The sequence below is a fragment of the Geospiza fortis genome, unplaced genomic scaffold (genome assembly GCF_000277835.1).
Source record: "Geospiza fortis unplaced genomic scaffold, GeoFor_1.0 scaffold392, whole genome shotgun sequence".
Lineage (NCBI taxonomy): Eukaryota > Metazoa > Chordata > Aves > Passeriformes > Thraupidae > Geospiza > Geospiza fortis.
This window is the reverse complement of record NW_005054541.1, coordinates 479,767-501,007: the sequence shown is the minus strand read 5'-3', so window position 1 is coordinate 501,007 and position 21,241 is coordinate 479,767. Positions and strand designations below refer to the sequence as shown.

The 21,241-nt window shown below is 47.1% G+C and overlaps 1 protein-coding gene across 1 annotated transcript in view; it reads left to right on the top strand.

Moving 5' to 3' along the window:
* The first annotated feature begins 236 nt into the window (after window positions 1-236).
* The window catches only part of CDON (cell adhesion associated, oncogene regulated), a 37,491-nt gene continuing 16,486 nt past the window's right edge, over window positions 237-21,241 (top strand). Inside the window, 12 exon segments of the mRNA XM_005429322.2 lie at window positions 237-370; window positions 2,400-2,672; window positions 4,154-4,300; window positions 4,590-4,733; window positions 5,462-5,749; window positions 6,574-6,843; window positions 7,767-8,105; window positions 12,555-12,847; window positions 16,508-16,682; window positions 18,875-19,006; window positions 20,288-20,494; window positions 21,128-21,235. Coding sequence (XP_005429379.1) covers window positions 298-370; window positions 2,400-2,672; window positions 4,154-4,300; window positions 4,590-4,733; window positions 5,462-5,749; window positions 6,574-6,843; window positions 7,767-8,105; window positions 12,555-12,847; window positions 16,508-16,682; window positions 18,875-19,006; window positions 20,288-20,494; window positions 21,128-21,235 — 2,449 coding nt within the window. The 5' untranslated portion in view covers window positions 237-297.

The following is a 21,241-nucleotide window of genomic DNA, read 5'->3' as shown; positions in this document are numbered from 1 at the left end:
CAGCTGCCTCCTGCCCCAGCTGTGGAAAAACTCTTACATTAAGAATAGTACTTGGAACCACAGTGAAGTTCAGCTCTAACTCACTTTTACAGATGGTTTCTATATTGCAAAGAATATTAGCTGTTTCCTGGTTGTACTTTTTTTTTTTTTCTTTAAACCCCAAACACTTTGTTGTAAGAGAGTTAAAAGACAAACTCCTGAAACTCACAGTAGACATGTGCCTGTTTGTTTTGTAGCTGTTTCCGTGCCTCATCTTAGTCTGGAGCTTTGGGCTTTCAATTTGGATAATCTGGCGCTATGCATCCAGCCCCTGGGCGCTTCCAGGCACTGCTCCTCATTGCCACCAGCCTTGTCACTGTCACCAGCACAGGTAAGGCCTCGCCCAAGCTGGGGACTTAGAGGTTTTGGGGTTGAGCTCAAACTTTGGAACAAACAACGCTTGGGGAGTGCATTTCAAAGTGGCCAGCTTTACTGGATATTGTCAATAAGCTGCTTTTAAGGAAGCATGGAGCACTGAAACACAGCCTTACACTCAATATGACTTTGCTGTGAAAACTTGGCTCAGGACAAGCGCCAGAACATGCAAGACTCTGGGATACGTGGGTTTGTTCCTTGGGATCTCCATGGATTCAGCTGGACGCCGGTTCTGCTGCATGCACTGCATCTTGTGTTCCCAGGGGTTGGGAGGGGTTTGGATTTTCAGGGGGAGAGGGGAATCAGCCCTTTGAAATCCAAAAGCTGATGCGTGGCTGCAGTTGGAACAGCTCTGGTGTTAAAAAAAAGAAGAGGCATGGTTTTAATTGACACATCTGCTCTGTGTAGTCAGCTTGTCTTAACGTAACCACACAAAAAAGAAGCTTTTACTACTTTTAGCACTTCATAGCCAATCGTTATGAGCAAATGGGATAAATTTTATTTTTCAAGCAGTCATAGGAGATAAATTCCAGCTGCAGGGTCACTGCTACCAATTTTGCCTTTTACGCGCAGTGCAGTGTTGGTGTCAGAAGTGAGGGCAGGGGCGAAGATGAAAGTAGCAGTATGATTTCATAGCAATTGGTGGCAAGCAAACTGAAAGGTCAGTGCTTCCCTCTTATCCCTGGAAATTCAAACTGAACTAATAGGAAAAACAGTTTTCTAATTAAAAGCTAAAAATGGACATCTGGAGTCCTGCGAAATGCTTGGATACCATTTTTATGGATTTCATCTTTTTTTGTTAAGTGAAGCCACACTTTAATTTCCAGTTTTATTTTATGTTTATGCAGATAGTTTATGGTTCAGTTAAAAATGTGCAGTCTCTCATCTGAAACTCATAACCAGAGCTGGGATGGACTGACTTGAGAAGAAAAGCATGAACCCAGGGCCCCACCTATAAGAAAACTGTCTCTGACTTGGATGTCATTTAATATCATCTTGACCCGTACTATCTGGAATTCCTTAGATCCTTTACGAAATAGAAGTTGTTTTTCCCTGCCAATGTGTCTATTTTTAATTTATTTTTTTCTCCTAATTTATATTACTAACCAATTAAATATTACTGGTGTTAATTGCCTTTTGCTTGCTTCCTTCATGCAAAATCTTTAGTGGAGAATTCAATAGAAAACAAATGGAAATACTTCCCAGTGTTTCATTGGCCAGAATAGGAAAAAATCTCTTCCAACAAGCAGGAATTTTCTTTTGGCAAATAAATGGATTCTCATAACCAAGTTCTGTGGAATTGAACCTTTTATTTATTAGCAGCTCTTCCTGTTTCTGTTCATCTTTACTCAGTAAAGATAATGGATGCCCAATTCATCATCCTTGTCCTGATGAAGTCCATGTATTTGGAATTAGCAAGAGCCTTTGCTGTTCGTCCAGCTTTTTTTTATCCGGCTATTTTTAATTAGTTCTGCAGACTCGGAGACGGTTCTGTGTAAATACCTGGCAGGCTCCTGCCATTTCTAGCATTTTACAAGTCACGTCCGGGCCTGCTTCATATGGGACAGATCAGCTACAGCTGCGTGTTCCTGTGCTCCATCTCTTCAGGTGACGGCTGCTGTTTTCCTCTGGATAAATCCAGTGGGATTGCAATTTTTGCTGGCCCTGGCAAGCGTGATGCCAGTGCCTTGTGCACACTTGGGGATGTACCTCCCCCTTACTGCACCTACCTCCATTTAATTGTTGTTACCCTCTTTGTGAGGTTTGAATCTTGAAGTTTTCCAAGCGTTTGAGAGCGAGCAGGAATCTCTCCTGAGTTCCTCTTGACAAGGAAAAGGCAACACTTGCTTGAGTATCACTCAGAGTTTAGAGTCCCTTTATATGGTGAGTCTTTCCTTCCAGTCAACACATTGTTAACATGATCACCCCTGTGTCCATGCAAAATTCTGGTGTCTAACTCAATATATGTATATTTTTCCTTTTAGATATAACTCCCCGTTTTATTTCTGAGCCCTCATCTACTGTCCAGAAGTCTGGTGAGCCCGTCCAGCTCCGCTGCTCTGCCGAGCCCTCCACAGCTCACATTTCCTGGCTGTTTAATGGGGAGCCTCTGAAGAGCAGGGTGGGAGAGGTGGAGATGCAGGCAGGATCTTTGACAATCGTGTCCCTGAGCCCGGCGGCGTGCGGGCGCTATCAGTGCGTGGCGAGCAGCGGCGTGGGTGCCGTGCTGAGCCGGCCGGCCACCCTGTCCATGGGCAGTAAGTTCATCTGCATTCCTGTTCTTTACTTCTTGCCAATCCTCAGCTGCCTTGTATGGTTTGTTCTTTGACTTTTAGAAAATGCCCAGATCAAAATGTTCTGAGACAATATGATGGATTGTACACTTCTTGCCTTTTTTTTTAATTATGTCATCTGAGACCTGTCAGGTGATGCAGCCCTGGAGCAGATTCCCCAGAAAGCTTGTGGATCCCCATCCTTGGAGGCTTTTAAAGCCTCAGCTACACCAAACCATACCTGATGGATTTAGTGGTGGTGTCAGCCTCATTTCGAGTTGAAGGACCTCAAGGGTCTCCTTCAGCAAACACAAATGTTATTCAATGAAATAATATTAATTTCCATGAATTGGCCTGAAAATACAAGATTCCCAAATGCTTCCCTTCACAAAGGATGTTGAAAGAGCAGCTGAGCTGCCACACCATTGTAGAAGCATGCTTGAGAGTTGAGGAGAAATCTGTGGGAATTGTTACCTGGGAACCTAGTGGGAGCTGCAGATTTTCATTTTCATTTAATTTGATCAAACCAGTGTTGATGTTCTTCAGGTGGGGACAGTCTTCTCACTTGTTAGGAGCAGCTTCCCTTCTCTGAGTTGCACTGGTTCTTCTGATCAGTCTTTGCCTTGATGCTCGATCTGTAAATTGTGTGACCTCCAGGGATTTGGAAGAGGAAGGACAATGTCTTCCACATGGAAAGGACAGTGCAGTGCTGAGAATGGGAGTACAATATTCCTGCATGAGCTTGGTTTGTCTGCTTGGGATCTGTGGGCAGTCTGAATCAGGTCTTTGTCAAGCAGTGTTTGAGTGATTTCTCTGGAAGGGTACCTCATCTATGGAGCATGTCCAAAATCCCCTAGGGAGGAAAATCTCTTATAAGTGTTTTGGTAAAGTACTGACCCATGGCCAGTCCCTCTCAAGAGAGCTCCAAGGGTGGCCAACATAAGAAAACTTCACAGCCTCAAAGAAGTTTGAACATGGAGGGAGTAGAAGAGCAGCTTTCACACTTCCCTCCTGCCTTGGAGGTTTTGGCAGCACACAGGAAGGTGCTGGGAGCTCGCTGCCTGCCTCATTATCAAAGCAGAAAGACAATTCCATGTTTTTATGGCAGGTTTCCTGCTTGTCAGTGTGAATTGTCTTCTGTAGTGCCCGCTGAGTGTGTGAGGAGTCCTGCAGCCTTTCCAGTGTCTCTGCTGGCTTTTCTGGGAGCAGTTGAGGGGGATGTAGGAAGTATTTTTTCTCCTCACTCTTCCCAGGTAAAAGCTTTTTGTAGTAAGAAGTGGATAAGGAGGGTTTATGGTGTTACAGGCTGCAGGATAGACCAGGCCTGTTGATGTGAATGTCCTAAAGCTGCAGCAGAGAAGATAATCAGCATGAAACCAACTGTATTGTGAACACAAACACTGAGCTTACTGCCCTTCCCCTCTCCCATGCCGTGGCTGCTCTTACCCTGTTCCAACTCTCTCCAGGTTTAGGTGACTTTGATGCCTTGGGGACGGCTGCTGTTACAGCAGAGGAAGGAGGCACAGCTCTCATCAGGTGCAAGGTGCCAGAAAGTCACCCCAAAGCACAGGTTCGCTTCCAAGTGCGGGGGAAGTGGCTGGAACAATCAACAGGTGAGGGGTTTTGTGCAATATAAGTATCCAACAAAAGCTTGCCTGGAGTTTTTTATTTGAACCTAAAGGAAAAAACGCCTCTGGAAAGTTGCAGGACTTCCTGTGCAAATTACTTTATCTAAACCTACCCTTGGAAATTAGTCTCCTTTGCATTGTGATTTCTTTTTGGTTCTATATTTAGAATAAATAGGTTTGGCTGACACATTAATTTTAAAAATTACAAAAAAGGAAGGCATATTTGGAAACAAAATTAAATTTAATCCTCTTTTCAACTTCTCCACTTGTTTAGACAACTACCTAATTCTTCCATCTGGAAACCTGCAAATTTTGAATGTATCTTTAGAAGACAAAGGGTCCTACAAGTGTGCAGCATACAACCCAGTTACTCACGACCTCAGAGTAGAACTCACTGCGCGGAAGCTCACAGTCACACGTGAGTATTCAGTTCAGCTTTCCAGAATTAATACAGCTCAAACAGAATAAATAACATCCCTATTTTAGCAAGGGCCTATCAGTGCCTCCAACACCATGGTCTGCAAGATCTCTCCTGCATTCTTTGCACATTTAGTTCTTATTTCCCCTCACTGTGGAGGAGCAGCATGACTGCTTTTCAAATCCCAGGCAGTCACCTTTGGAAAGGGAATACTGCCAATACTTCTGTCCCCAAATCTCTTTTGGAGCAGGACTTCTGGGAGGCAGTGTTGCAACATCATGCTCAGTCCCAAGTGCAGTGTTTGAAAGACATGGAGTGGGACAGAGAATGGGATGGGAGGGTGTGGTTTAAAAGCTTGGTTGGTTTCTCCTGCAAGGAAAAGCTAAGAGAATTGGGATAGTTCAGCCTGTAAAATAGAAGGTTTAGGGGTGACCTAATTATGACCTTCCAGTACCTGAAGGGAGCCTACAAGAAGAATGGAGAGAGAGGGCTTGGAGTGACATGGACAGGGGGAATGGCACTGGTAGTAGGTTTAGATTAGATCTTGGGTGCCTGTGAGGGTGGTGAGACCCTGTGAGTCTCTGCCAAGAGAAGCTATGGCTGTCCCATCCCTGGAAGTGTTCAAGGCCAGGATGGACAGGGCTTGGAACAACCCAGTCGAGTGGAAGGTGACCAGAAGCCCAAACCATTCTGTGATTCTATTCCACGATTCATCTCTTTTCCTGCAGGCCCTTCTTCAGGTGGCTCCCACATCCTTCACCCGCTGGCTCCCCAGAGCCTGGCAGTGCCCCAGCACAGTGCCCTGACCCTGGAGTGTGTGGTCAGTGGGGCAGCTCCAGCCCCCATCCGCTGGATGAAGGACGGCCGGGACGCGCTGAGGAGAGGCAGGTGGAGGCTGCTGCACTCCCACCTGGTCACCGACAGGCTGGAGCCATCAGATGCTGGGAATTACTCCTGCGTGGTGGGAAGTGACTCTGGAGCAGTGAAATATGTTAACTATTCGCTTACTGTACTTGGTAAGAATTAAAGACATTTTCACATCCAGGCAACAAACATACCCTTCATATACCTGCTAGTTTTGGCATCTGCTTCCAAACAGCCTCACATTCTTGCTCAACCTTAAGCATATTAAAATAAAGAATACAGATCTGTTTATAATGACCATATCCCATCATTTCTCCCAAGTTCAAATCTGTAATTATTTATCTCTTCAAACCATTTGCAGTCTGAAATAATGAAACAGTGAAGGATAACAAACTCCAAGGGAAGAACTGATCCATTTATTTTCCTACAGAGTGCCTGTGTCAGTAATGTGCCAGGGACCAGATTTGCTTCTTTTGAGGTTGTATGTGAACAAAAACTGGTGAGGAAAGGCGATATGTTTGGATGAGAACATCAACAAAAACAAAAGAAGCATAATCATATATTTGGCCTCTTTTGTTTGGCTGCTAGTTGTTCCTCACCTCCCCTTTCGATTGTAGCAGATTTTCCTGGTATTTGAGTTTTTCTGCATTCGTGACAGATTTTATTTGGGTTTTAAAATGTGTGTGTTTGAGTTAACTCAGAAAACAGGGTGTTGACGCACAACACACCTCTTCTTGGGGGATGTCACTAATTAATTGTTTTGAAAATAGAAGTCTTTTATTTACAAGATTACCGCAAACATGTGGCTGTTGAAATAAAAGGGAGAACCCATTCAAATAAGCCCGTGTGTGGGAAAACCAGCTTTGGGCTGTGGTACTTGTTCAACCTTTGGACGTGATAAGCCTGTGTAATGTTTCACAGCAGTTTTTTCAGGACTTAGCCTAAGTCGTTTATGTAGAATCGTTTCCCTTTGCAGAACCTGCCTCACTCTCCAGGGGACTGCAGGACGAGACCGTGGCCGCGGGCGCGAGCGTCCATTTCTGGTGCGAGGCCGGCGGCAGCCCCGCTCCCACCCTCACCTGGCTCCACAACGCGGCTCCTCTGCGGCCCTCCCCACGGCATCTCCTCACAGGAAACCACCTGCGGATCTGTGGGGTCACCCTGGGGGACTCTGGCTTGTACCAGTGTGTGGGAAGCAATGGAATTGGCTTTGTGCAGTCCACGGGGAGACTCCGTGTCCAGCCAGGTAGGAGCACTTGCAGCCCTCGAGAGCTCACATTAAGCATTTATACTTTAAGCTTTATTCTGTTGTGGTTTTTTTTTCCCCCTAGATTATGTATTAATTTGTTTCTGACCACTAATCTTACAAAGAAGGTGCTTTCAGCTGGATTTTAAGAGATGCAGGGATTTCTGGGGTAGTGTGGCTACTGATACTTAAAACCTGGATTATCAGCTGCAATCAAATCAGCTTATGATTGGACTTGATGCGATTTATTCTTAAGTGGAATCAGGATCCTGTTGTGCTGGGTGAGCTGGTACTCTTAGCAGTATTGGCTGCTGAGTAGTTAAGCCTGTTCCATAATCAAGTTTACCCAACAATCATCAGGTTTGGGGTTAATGCACACTTCCCCTCTATCAGATTGGCAGGATCAGGTACCAGTAGTCTTTTTCATCTCTTTTCTCTCTAAGATACCTTCTAATACCTAGAGAAGTTGATTTCTGCTGGCACAAGGATGCTGGCAAGACTGCTGCTGTCCCCATTCTCTCTCTGTCATGTATAGCTGAAGCTTTGAACCTTCTCTGGACCAGTTATGGTTGGTGTGAGCTGTGCAGAGCCTGGCTGAGCAGAGATTTTGTGGCTTCTGTGTGTGTGGAGTGCACTAAGCCAGTCTTGCCTGCACTGTGTTCCTCACTGACAGTCAAGTCTTTGTCATTTAGAGAATTTAAAGCACCGTTTGAGTGTATATTTTTATCAGCCTTCTCTAAGGTGGAATGTGTGCTGATCTCTTCAGTCTGTAAGGGAAGTCTAGAGATGCTGTGTAGAGAAGAAATAATTATTTAAATGGTTAGAAAGAACCACATATGATGTTGTAAATTGTATTGACTTGTTCTGGCATTAAATATCATATCCCTTAGTTGAATTCATTCTTTTGTTGTGTTTCCCCCCAGGCAGAGACTCTGTCCCCATCATCATCTCTTCCCCAGCCAACACCACCGTGGTGGCCGGTGGGGATGTGACGCTGTCCTGCAATGCCACGGGCCTGCCCGCTCCTCTGATCCGCTGGTACGACAGCAGAGGCCTCGTGGTCAGCCCCCCCAGGCAGGGGCATCCCCCCAGAGCTCAGAGCCCTCCCCCAGCAGGGCCAGAGCCCCGGTGCCCCTCGGTGGCCCGGGCGGGCTGGGGCTCCCTGCGCCTGCGGAACGTCAGCCCCGAGCGCGCCGGGCAGTTCCGCTGCGAGGCCAGCAACGAGCACGGCTCTGCCCTGGCCACTGCCTTCCTCACTGTCGGTGAGTTACAGCCCCTGCCTTCCCTCTTGGCTCCCTGAGTTAGGTGAGAAATGCCTCAGGATAAGACATGCCTGGCAGGCAGGTGGAGTCTCAGGGGAAGGAAGCAGAGGAGTCTTACTTGTCTTCATGGAGCAGATCCTCCATTGCACCTTAGGCAAAGGAGGAATGCTGTGTGCATTGCATGGGGTTAGCATCTTCTGTGTGAAAAAATCTGAGAGTGTGTTAGTCTAAGCCCTTTTCTGACTCAGAGATGGGGCAGCTGAGGGGACGAAATGCCTTTCATGCCTTAAAGCCAATCATCTACACTTACCCCTCATAGGTCCTAATACAATACATCTTTTATAGCTCTATTTCTCCAAAGTATCTAGTCTTTTTTACAAAACCATCCTTTAAAATTTGTTTCTATTTCCATTTCTCTCTCAGCAATATCTGTCCCATTCCATAGCATTTCTAAGTCAACATTTCTTGTCTCAATGTTTACATACAAATACATACTATGTGACCTTCTGTCAGGTTTTGAGAATTTTCTACAAATCTATTTCCCACAAGGGTGGTATTTTTTATTTATTTCTTGAAATTGCTACTAGGAAAAGACAGTACTTACACTAAAGCAAAATGGGAAAGAGCCTTTCCTCACATTGGAATATTATGTGACATTAATAACAGGTTTGAACTCCCCCAAGTTCCCTTCACAAGAACCCAGATACAGATTTTTAGTTACATGAAGTTACTTAAGTTTCTCAGCTCTTTCAGCACCTTGCCTCAGTTAATTTAGCTGAATGCCAGGGAGATTTCAGGTTAGTGGGATTTAATATGTGGCCCCGTATTTAAAGTTCTTTGGTTAGAGTTTAAAACTCCTGTAAATAACATAAAAAGATGCTTAAAGGTTCACTTAGGGAAAAAAAAGAAAGAAGAAACCTCAAGAAAGTGATCCCATCATGTAGTTTTATAAATCAGTTATTTTTGGACCTTGCTGAGTGGAAAAATGAAACTAAATATCATCCCAGAATTCAGCCTGTGTTAAAGAGAAAAATCCCAGTGCTTTGCCTCAGAATTTTATGGCAGTGAGTTCAATTTTAATGCTTTGTTTATTAACTTTTATCGGTTTCTAATACGTTGTACTGGCTGCTGATTATGGTGCAGAGGGTGGTTAAGGCATTTGGTTTTGATATAAAAGTCTCTGAGGACTTTCTGGGAGCTGTTAGGGGTTTAGAACAGCTCCCAGCCATGCCAAAGCTGATGCTCAGACACTCAGCTGTTTAATGAAGAATTCCTGCCAGGTAACACTTCCGAAGCACCTGAATGACTTCAGCTGGGATTCCATTTCTTCAGCAGAAGGTTCAGTTTAAACACTTCTCAGCTTCAGTACCTGGTCCTGTAATTTGCCTTGTCCCAGCACACAGTAAGAGAGCCCATTTGGCTGAAAAATATATATATTTTTTTTCCTTCTGCTGGATCTGTTCCAGCCTGTGATTCATTGCATGGTCTTAACAGTGGGCAGGACAGCTTCAGCTGCCATCATAGTGAGAAACCACCAAAATGTAAAATAATGCCTCAGGATCCTGTACCCACAGCCCTCCCTTTTTTGGGTCTTTTTTAGACAGTTGCAGGAGCTTCCCAGAGCTACTGAACACAAGGTTAAATCTCAAAAATAACTTCATCTAATGGAATTGAAGGAGAAAAATACACTGCCGGCAGTCTGAGTAGCAGGAGAGGGAGTGAAAAACAGAAGGAGCATTTAGTCTATGCAGATGGGTGTTTCAGGGTCAAACAGGCTGAATTGCTCCTACAGAAACCTTAGAGAAGCTCTGAGAAGTCCTAATGTGATTTGAAACACGTGCCAGGTGTGGGTGACCTCACTGATGTGCTGTGTTCAGGTTTTCAGAGGGCTTCCCCAGCGTGTGCTGAGGTATTTGGAGAGCTTGGAAAGAGGGAGGATCCTCTGGCTGTGAAAGGAGCAGGGAGGAAGTGCCTGGGAATGTGACCTGTTTGCACAGCAGAGATAAAACCCAGAGCTGCTGGCTCTGCCTGTGGCTGTACCCTGGTCAGCAGGGGAGCAGGACAACAAGCAAAGGTGCTGTGAAACATCTTTGTGGGGAAAGATTTCTGCGGGAGGAGGGGCTGAAAACTTGAGGGCTCTTCCCCTTCAAAATGAGGCTGAAGGGGAGAAACAAGAGCAGGCAGTCGAGTACTGGGTATTATGGAATGTGTGAGTTGGAGCCAGGCTGGGAGAGTTGGAATGGTTCATCCTGGAGAAGAGAAGGATCTGGGGAGATCTCAGACCCCCTTCCCATGCCTAAGAGAGCTGGAGAGGGTTTTTGTACAAGGGCCTGGAGTGACAGGACAAGGGGGAATGGCTTCACACTGCCAGAGGGCAGGGTTGGATGGGATATTGGGAAGAAATTCCTCCCTGTGAGGGTGGGGAGGCCACAGAGCAGCTGTGGCTGCCCCATCCCTGGAAATGCCCAAGGCCAGGCCGGACAGGGCTTGGAGCAACTTGGGATAGTGGAAGGTGTCACTGCCCATGACAGTGGGGTGGAACTGAATGGCCTTTAAGGTCCGTTCCAACCCGAATCATTCTAAGATTCTATGAATACGTTCTTTTAGTGCCCAAATTTAGGTCATTCAGTCCTTCTCTGGTTGCTGGTGGGGTCAAGATTTTGGGTGCATGCAGCCTTTGGCCTGACTCAGCTCAGTGCTGCTGGTGTTTCCAGTGGGTTGGGAAGCTGAGGAAGAAAAAATCTCCATGGCTAAGGGGAAAGAGATGGCACTGAGAGCAACAGCCAGAAAAAGTTGCATAATGACACAGCAGCAGAGAGAAGGCTGATGTGCTGGGTTATATGGGTAGTAATTATACCAGAAAGTTTGCAGAATGAGCTTTGATCTGAATTACTCAATGGGAATTGTTACCCGGGGCTTGTTTTCCAAAGCAAAAATACAACAGCCCAGCAGTTGTTGACGACTCCCCTCCTGCAGCAATAAACACAGCGCTGGCTGTGGGTCTGCTGTCACCAGCTGAAACCACAACTCATCCTCCACTCCAAGAGTCCATTCCCCAGTGCCAGCAGGCACCAAACCATGCCCACCCACATCCTCGGGGTCCACCACAGAGCTGAGGGCCTTCCACCTCCTCCCATTTGTTTCCAATGTCACGCCCTTCCCGCTGCTCCACTGACAGCAGAGATACCCTTCCACTCAGGGATTGTTCTGGGAGTGTCTGGCATTTTAGGACCATCTGGGCTTTGGGGACATCCTCCCCACGTTGTTGCCTTCTTCCTGTCTCAGAATTTTGTGGCATTGCTAAATAAATGAGAAGAAACAAACAAGGAATGCTTGCCGAGAGCATGTCTTCAATTTGAAAAGAGAACTTTCCTTCCCAGCTTTTTAAAAAGTGGCCAAAAATAGCAGCCACACTTGCTGCTGGTATTTTAATGGAGGTTTGAAGGAATCTGAGTCAGCCAGGCTAACACTGCCTAGGCTTTACATTACCAAGGAATTTGTTTGTTTTGTAAACCAAGTTCCCTTCATTCCCTTCCCCTTCCAGACCCCGGCACGTAACATAAACCTACACAAATCTGAAAGGACGGACAGGGCTCCGAACATCTGGCTGTCCCACTGCTGCCGTGTGCAGCCTCGAGGAGCTGTGCTGCTTCCCAAACCTTCTTGCTTTAAGTACTGATGTTTTCTTGTCCTGGATAATCTCACATGTCCAACCTGCCACCCTTTTCCTGCCTGGAATTCTGACGAGCCCTGTATCAGCCAAACAGGGCTTTTTTTTTGTCTTGTGGCCTCTTTTAGAGTACTGATACTGTATAGATTTCTTTTTCATACCAGCAAAAGTAAATAGGATGGAGGAGGCTGGAGAAGGATTTCTTGAAATGCGTTGGTATTAAATTGCATGTAGATCTTCCTGTAAACTGAGTTTATTCTCAGCATAAATTTTCAAATGAAGTAGTTGAGTTGTACGGCTTTCAAAGCTTCTCTAAATTACAGCTAAAACCTCAGAAACTGGGGTAGGAGAATGTCCTCTTGTGTGCATGCCAGTGGAGGCCATGAAAAGTTCCTTGTACAACGACGTACAAATTACTCGGTTTGTCTCACAAATTTAGCTATATACTTATTTATTTCTTTTAACATGCATTGCCATGACTTAATTTAGTGGAGATACGGTCAAACTGTGCCTGTAGACCTTGAGTTTCAGGTTTTCTCTCTTTGCTACTGTGAAAAAAACACCAAACCAAACCAAACAAACCGAACCCCACTGCTGTGCCCTGAAAAAACACCCAGGCCGCAGCTTGGCACCAGGCTCAGATCTGTGTGGGCACCTCTGGACCTGGCGTTTTGCAGCAGGGCTTGTTTGGAAATGTCACTCTGAAATGATTTAGTGTCCCCTCGGCGCGGGGCGAACGTACGTCATGGTGGGGATGTAACCAGACCCTCCCTTTGCAGTTCCTTCAGCAGCTGGCACGAGAGCAGGAGAAACAGCTCCTCTGGAGCTTGCCCAGAGCGACGAGAGCGGCGGCGATTTTGGTGCAGCAATGGCATTTTCAAGCTCTCCTCCGACAAAATCTCCTCTGGACGCGGCCGGGATGGAGAAGGCGTCGAGCGCCGCCGCGCCGCCCGAGGCTCCCATCATCCTGAGCCCCCCGCAGACGCCCAAGCCGGACTCGTACAGCCTGGTGTGGCGGCCAGGCCGTGCTGGGGGCCTGCCCATCAACGCCTACTTTGTCAAATACCGCAAGGTACCGTCCCCAGCCCTGCCCAGCCCCGCGGGGATGCACCGCGGTTCTGTGGGTTTCACAAGGAACAGCAGGGCTGGTGGGTTGTGATGGCCAGTTAGGGGTATGACGGCTCAACCCAGAGTCTGCAACCTTCCCAGAGAGAGCTCCCACAGGAGACAGCTTCTAGGGGTCTCAGGTAGTCCTTCAGCCACTGGGTAACCTCAGCAAGGGGCAGGCACCTCAGCTCTCAGCAGTGATTTCACCTCTTAGCAGTGATTTCAGCTCTTAGCAGGGATTTCACGTTTTAGCTGTGATTTCAGCTCTGAGTGATTTCACCTCTTAGCAGTGATTTTAGCTCTTAGCAGGGATTTCAGCTCTTAGCAGGGATTTCAGCTCTCAGTGATTTCAGCTCTGCCTTGCGAGGTGTCCCCAGGCCAACACAGGGATAAAGAGACAGGAGCACCATGTAAGCAGTTCCACAGAGTTCCTTTATTGCAGGAACACTACGAAGGAAGCCAGGAGGACAGCTCCCTCCCAAAGAGGGCAGAAGCTGGGGGTTTTATGGGGAAAAGTGGGGTGGTACAAAGGGGGAAAAACCAATGGGTTACACAAAATCTACATGGGAGCCCAAAGCATGCTGGGAACTCGCCATGACCACGGAGGGTTCCTCAATCCAGGAGGGTTGAGATGATCTTATCACAGCCCACTCAAGGGACATCTCTCCAAGGGAGAGGTTTGGCATGCTTAGCTATCTCCACCCTGGTGTGAACCAGGACATGGGCTCAGGCCAGGCAGAACACAGTGTCTGAAGCACAATGTCACACACACAGCTGAAGCACAATGTTCCTGTGCCCACACAGCTTGAGGGATGGCTGACATTGTCGCCAATACACTGCTCTGTCTAGTTTTAAGTGAGATTTATCCAGGCTTTTCTGTCCTTTAAAGTGTCATTATAGAGAATGGGACTCCAGGGCATGTTGTGTGCAGAATCAGTGAGGTTAAAAGTGCATTTAAATGTGAGCCAGCTTGAATCTGTGTGTGAGAGCAGAAGGGAAGCTGGATTTCACCGCAGTGCATCACTGAGTTTGCTGCTCTGGGTCCTAGAGGGACTCAATTAAACCAAAGTTATCAAATATGAAAGTGAACTGAAATTTGCGGGGCAGTGCCTACTGTGGCATTAAAAATGGTGTGACAGCACCGAGCTCTTTTGCTTAACATCACATGGTGGGATTCCTGGGGTCTCTTGTGCAGAGCCAGGAGTTGCACTCCATGATCCCTGTGGGCCACTTTGAACTCAGGAGGTTCTGTGATTCTAAAATCACAACCAAGCAATGCCTGCATCTGTTCTTCCAAGCAAACCAGTTTTCTGCATGGCAAAGCTGTTTGATTTATTTTTCATAAGCTTTTTAATCCTCTACATCCTGATCTTGTCTTAGCCTGGAGGGAATGCTTAGATTTTTGACCTGTTGGTTCCTGAAAACCAAGTGCCAGAGTTTGTTGGTGATAATTTCTCATCCAAAGGCGGTTGGTTCACATAAGCCCTGGAAGCTCTGAATGCTTTTTTGACCTTTTTGACGCTCTCCCTTCTCTCACACCAAGCCTTTCCACATTAAATGTGCTCACTCATGCATTTCTCGGCACTGAATTTATCCTGGTTTTTAGGGTGGTGCTGTCTTTGTGTCATTAAATTATTTTATTGATTTCCCTCTTTTAATAGAGGAAAAAAACAGTTGGGGGAATAAAAGCCCTGGAGAGGCTGCTATAGAAGAAAATAGTTGAACAAAGACCTCTGGCATAACCTTTGATAATCCACAGCGTTTAGATCTGCCTCCAATGTTTTATTAAAGTCTTATATTGTTTAGTAGTTTATTTTTGATGGAATCTTTGTCTTTTCCTTTGGGATTTGGGGTAATGTTTTCCTGCAAAGGTCAAGCATTAAGAGACTACCCAGAATGTCTTTCTTTTCTTTAACGGAGCTGATTTCACTGCTAAGTTAAAAAGTGTTTCTGTTTTTTAAAAAAAAGAAACATGCATTGGTAAATCCAAATCTTTGATCTCCCTGCTAACTTTTTTGCCATCCTTAACTAAGACATACTTTTTGTTGCCCATTTTAGCCAGTAAATATTTTTAAATGCTGAAGTACAGGGGAAGCTGGGCAAGTGCAGGGGGTATTAGGTCCAGCCCTTCAGTAGCACACAGCTGAAGGCTGACTGAAGGCTTGAAAATCATTTGGGCTCTTGTAGTTTTAGCCACAAGTGAAAATGAAAAAAAAACGCAGTCAAAACCAACTCTGTGTGTGTGTGTGTGTGGAGAGGGGAAATAGTTTATCCAAGGAGTGCTGTGTTGCTTATTCCAAGGAGTGAAAGGGGTGCAAAGCTGTTGATTTGTAGTGGAAGCACTTGGAGACAAACCATAGGTGAATGTAGGAAAGCAGTTTTGGAGAGGAGCAGAGGTGTTTAGGGTGCAATGCAGGGTGTGAGCAGTGCCCAGTTCCAAGCATGCTGTACTGATGGTTTCTCCCTTGTGAGCAGCTGGAGACAAACCATAGGTGAACGTAGAACAGCAGGAGTTTTGGCAAGGGGCAAAGGCACTTTGGGATGCGATGCAGAGTGTGAGCAGTCCCCAGTTCTGAGCACACCGTGCTGACAGTGTCCCTTGTGTGCAGCTGGAGACAAACCATAGGTAAATGTAAAATAGCAGGAGTTTTGGTGAGGGGTAGAGGTGTTTTGGGGTGCAGTTCGGGGTGTGAGCAGTCCCCAATTCCAAGCATGCCATGACAGTTTCTCCCCTGTGTGCAGCTGGAGACAAACCATAGGTGAATGTAGAATAGCAGGAGTTTTGGCAAGGGGCAGAGGTGTTTTGGGGTGTGATGCAGGGTGTGAGCAGCCCCTAGTTCCAAGCACACCATGCTGACAGTGTCCCTCGTGTGCAGCTGGAGACAAACCATAGGTAAATGTAGAACAGCAGGAGGAGCAGAGGTGCTTTGGGGTGCGATGCAGAGTGTGAGCAGTCCCCAGTTCCAAGCATGCCATGACAGTTTCTCCCCTGTGTGCAGCTGGAGACAAGCCATAGGTAAATGTAGAACAGCAGGAGGAGCAGAGGTGCTTTGGGGTGCGATGCAGAGTGTGAGCAGTCCCCAGTTCCAAGCATGCCATGACAGTTTCTCCCCTGTGTGCAGCTGGAGACAAGCCATAGGTAAATGTAGAACAGCAGGAGGAGCAGAGGTGCTTTGGGGTGCGATGCAGAGTGTGAGCAGTCCCCAGTTCCGAGCACACCATGCTGACAGCTTCTCTTGTGTGCAGCTGGAGACAAGCCATAGGTAAATGTAGAACAGCAGGAGGAGCAGAGGTGCTTTGGGGTGCGACTGGGGGTGTGAGCAAGCCCCAGTTCCGAGCATGCCGTGACAGTTTCTCCCTTGTGTGCAGCTGGAGGCAAACCATAGGTGAATGTAGAACAGCAGGAGTTTTGGTGAGGGGTAGAGGTGCTTTGGGGTGCGATGCAGAGTGTGAGCAGTCCCCAGTTCCAAGCATGCCGTGACAGTTTCTCCCTAGTGAGCAGCTGGAGACAAACCGTAGGTAAATGTAGAACAGCAGGAGAAGCAGAGGCGCTTTGGGGTGCGATTTGGGGTGTGAGCAATCCCCATTTCCAAGCATGCCGTGACAGTTTCTCCCCTGTGTGCAGCTGGAGGACGGCGTGAGCGCGGCGGGCGGCTGGCACACGGTGCGCGTGCCCGGCAGTGAGAACGAGCTGCGCCTCACTGAGCTGGAGCCCTCCAGCCTGTACGAGGTGCTGATGGTGGCCAGGAGCGCCGCGGGCGAGGGCCAGCCGGCCATGCTGACGTTCCGCACCAGCAAGGGTAGGTGCAGCACAATGTGCCCTGTGTCCTGGCCTTCCAGAGACATTTATTTAATGACATCAGTCATTTAATGGCATCTGCTAAGCCATATGTGAAATATTCTGCAATTTATTTGCTAAAGAACAGCCTCTAATAGCTAAAATTGCTGGAGGGCAAACTTCCTTGAGTGTGAGGCTGTTGGTAAGTAGAAGCTATTAAAAGCTTGATAATATTATTTTTGGGGTGATTGTTAAGATTTGTGCTGTGAGGTTTCTCTTGCTTTAAGGAGCAAAGTCAGGAGTAGTCTGTCCTTGTTGAGGTTTTTAATCGCAGAAGAAACTCTGCACCATTGAGTTTTCATGTGTCAACAAAGCTGTTCCTGGTTTGCTTTGCAGACACCTCAGTGACAATCTCTGCTGACCACGAGCCAGCTGTTCTGATAGTTGTGTGCAGACAGCAACAAGCACAACATTCCTAATCAGAGGATTTTTTCTTTCAAGCTTGGACGCTGCTGCCTGTGCTCTTTAGCACACAAACAAGTAGATATTTTTTATACTACTGTCCAAGAATGGCTTTTAAGTAACAGAGGGCAGGATTACATGGGATATTTGGAATAAACTCCTCCCTGGGAGGGTGGTGAGGCCCTGGCACAGGGTGCCCAGAGAAGCTGTGGCTGCCCCATCCCTGGAAGTGTCCAAGGCCAGGCTGGACAGGGATTGAAGCCACCTGGGACAGTGGAAGGTGTCCCTGCCCAGGGGAGGGTGTGGACCAAGATAAGCTTAAAGGTTCCTTCTGACTCAAACCCTTCTGGAATTCTATGATGGACAGGATAGCTTAAAATTGTTTAAAGGATTTAAGGTCTTAATGAAATTTGTGAAACATACATAGATCCTTTGCCCTATCCATCCTTCTCATCATTCTATCAATGAACAGATACAAAACTGATGGCCCTTAACCTCTGAAAATCTCTCCCCTGCTAAAAAAAGTCAACAGCTCCCTAATTGTGACCTACCCACCTCCCAGGACATCTCTGCCTCAGGAAACTTTGGGTCCCTCCCAGGCACCTGCCCAACAACTCCAATCCTGGCTGACCTACACTCACCCTCCACGGCCCAGCAGACACAGCCCCAGCCTGCACCAGCCTTGGCCAGACACACAGAAATGTTCAGTATGGCTGATTGGTCCCTCACGTGCTCCAAAGGGAGCCTCATTCTTCATCTGCATCTGTCAGCATGCTAGATGAGGATTCTGTGGCTCCTACTTACACAAAGAAACCTGTAACACAGGAGTCCTTCTCCTGCTCCCTCTTCATGGGCTGTGTGCTACCATGAGGCCAAACACCATTTTGAGAGGCCACAGTCATCCATCCCCAGCCTCTTCTCAGCCATCCCCTCCCCTGCACAGACCCTCAGAAGATAAGTCTGAGGAGGATTCTCTGTAGAACACCCCACACTCACCTGATTTTTTGTGCTACACCTCCTCCCTTTATCATCCCAGGTGCACATTCCTCCGCCCCACCTTCCTCCACGTGTCAAACAACCCCCAGGGTATTGTACCAAAGTGTGGCAAAATCCCATTCCACCCATACTTTTCTGTAAGAGACATCCTGGTGTTCATGCTCACATTCCTCCTCCTCCTCCAAACCCTCCCAGCTTACTGGGGGGCTCAGAAAGCTTCACACCACCAAAGCCACTTGTCACAGCCCATCATATTAAACCCAGATGATGCTTCCTCTTCACTGTCCTGTGCTAAATCCCTGGCAAACTCGGGGGAGTCAGTGCTGCCACCCCACCCTGCTCCACACTATCCTGCCACCCCTTCTGCCACAGGCCAAAAGCCCTCTCAGCCTGGTGTACTGGCTCCAGCTGCTTCCACAGCATTTTTACACCTTCTCTAGGCACGGATTGCAGTGTGTAATTTTCCCCATCTGATGTTGTGATGAGTGGGCTTGGCAGCACAGGCAGGAGCTGGCAGCATCACCACTAAGCACTGTGGATGTCAGTACTGCACATGGACACTCACCCACCCACAGCCTGGGTGGGAACTCTCTCTTGCTCTCCCAGAGAAACTCCCTGATTGCTCTCCTGACTCTCCAGCTTGGGATGTGAAGCCAGGGCAGCACGGTAGCAAGTGACCTTGTAGAGTGAGCATTGACAAAGAGCATTTCCTTATGCAGGCCCTACACTGATGTACTGTCTGTCAAATCCTCTTAGAAAGAACATCATCCTCGAAAAACACGCAGACTCCATCTCCACCCGTAGGAATCCCCAAACATCCCATTGTTCATGAAGGCACAAATAATAACTTTGGTGTCATCCTTCCGGACCTGTCTCGCCACAGTGGAGGTAGGAGTGTGGATGGTTTGTGATTTGGGCACTAAAAGTTGTGTTGCAAAGAGCTGTGTCTGAGTTAACCTGTGTTTATTACTGCTCCAGGTGCTTGTATTGCCTCCTCTATTTCCTGTTTATTCTGTTATATAGGATATTTCCTAGGATGCTGCTGCCTGCATGTGTAGCTCTCAAAAAACAAGAGAATTTTCACTTACAACCCACATTCTTACTGCTCATTTTTAAACCTGTGGTATCTTTTTGCTAAATACTCTGGTTTTCTCTTTCCTTCCACTGAGAAAGAGCCAGAGGAAGAGGAAATGGGAAATGGCTGTGTCAGAGCTTTAAGTTCTCAAAGTGTGTGATATCTGTTCTGAATGTTTTCCTGTGGCTTCCCAGGGACAGGCTTATTTCTGATGGTGAGGAGATATAAGCACTTCCCACTAGATGTGATGTTTGGCCTGGTTTCCAGTGAAAAGAGCACGTTTATAGTCCTTTTTCTCATCCCCCATTCCCCCAGCCTTTGAACTCCTTGGCCTGGTTCAGGCAGATTTACTCAGGGGCTGAGATCTCAAAGGTATCTAAAATTTGGGGTAAAGCCAAAGGTGAGTGGAGAGGTTTAATAACACAGGCAAGGAGCTGAGCTTGTGGCAGCACTGAATGTCAGAGGAGCCTCACAAGGGCCTTCCTTGTGCCTGGCTGCAAATGCTCAGCTGCTTCATGCCCCAGAGCTGCCAGCCTGCTGCTCCTTGCTCCTCTCCTCAGCACCAGCTCCATGTTCAAGAATCCAGGCTGATTTAGTAAAGCCTCACAGCTCTTAAAACCTGATTTACTAACAACCCTCTTCCATTGCTGCCTGTAACTTCAGTGAGTTCCGTAAGTACATCCTGGTGCATGCTTTGTTCTCTCTTCCTTCTCATTTCTCCAGCACTCGTTAGTGCAGATGGGTTGAAGTCTCATTGGGTCTGGGGGTATTTTGGGGACTTGAAAATAATAACCATGTTTTTCTTGTTCACTTAGTGTATGTGTCTGTTTTCATGTAGAAATGGTTGGAATAGTGCAAAACCATATCATTTTTTAATATAATATTGGTAAGATAATCAATTCTTCTTGAATTGTCTGTTCATCATCCATCCTTTTCAGCAGAGTAAGGGCAGCGGTGATTTCAGGAGGATTTGAGATTCTCCTTGTTAACATGTGAAATCCAACACAATCATCAGCAACGAGCCTAATCAGTTATTAGTGAAAATGACGTTTCAGCTGACTCTAACCCTCTTGTACCCGAATTTCCCCGTTCAGTTCCAGAAGCTCCGGACCGACCCACGATATCCACGGCCTCGGAATCGTCCGTCTACGTCACGTGGATCCCCCGTGCCAACGGGGGCTCCCCCATCACTGCCTTCAAGGTGGAGTACAAACGTCTGGGGCGCAACAGCGACTGGCTCGTCGCAGCTGGCAACATCTCTCCCTCCAAGCTGTCTGTGGAAGTTAGGAACTTGGAGCCAGGTAGCAGAAATGATCTTTCATTACCGCAGCTCTTCGGGTTTTCTCGTTTTAACTTCTGCTTGGATTACTCCGTTTCTGCTCCATTAGGTTTGGGTTTTGTGTATGGCCTAGGAGCTCGTTACATGAATTCAAGTTGATTTCTGGCTTTCCAAGTGGAAAAAAAACCCACCATAATTTAATACTTGTTCATGTGGAGAGGAGGGTTGTGTATCACTGCTATTTTTAACTTAATTGTCCTTCTAGTGAACACTCAGAATGTAGAGAAAAATGCAATAATGGAAAAATGTCTGTCCTGACTTCTTCCAGTGTCTAGCCCTGAAAAATCAGGCAAAAAACACAAGAGAAGATGAAGTGGATGGTGATAGGGATTCTTTGAAGCATCTTCTCAGTGCCCACCAGTTTAGGGATTTCTTGGGCTGATAGAGGTATCTCCAATAGCCTTTGGACTTTCCTTGAGTGACTTCTAGAAGCTGTTTATATCTCCACATCAGCCTGTGGCGAGGATTCCTCTCCTTTTCTAACTGCATGCTGTGCAAAAAGTACTTCCTAATCTGTTTAGTCTCTCCTTGAATCCTCTTCCCAGCACTTGTTTTGCTACAAGGGCTTCTTTCTTTTCCCTATTTCCCTTAAAAGGAGAAATGTACCGGTTCCGCGTGATCGCGGTGAACACGTACGGGGAGAGCCCGCGCAGCGCGGCGTCGCGCCCATACCAGGTGGCCGGCTTCAGCGGCCGCTTCTCCAGCCCGC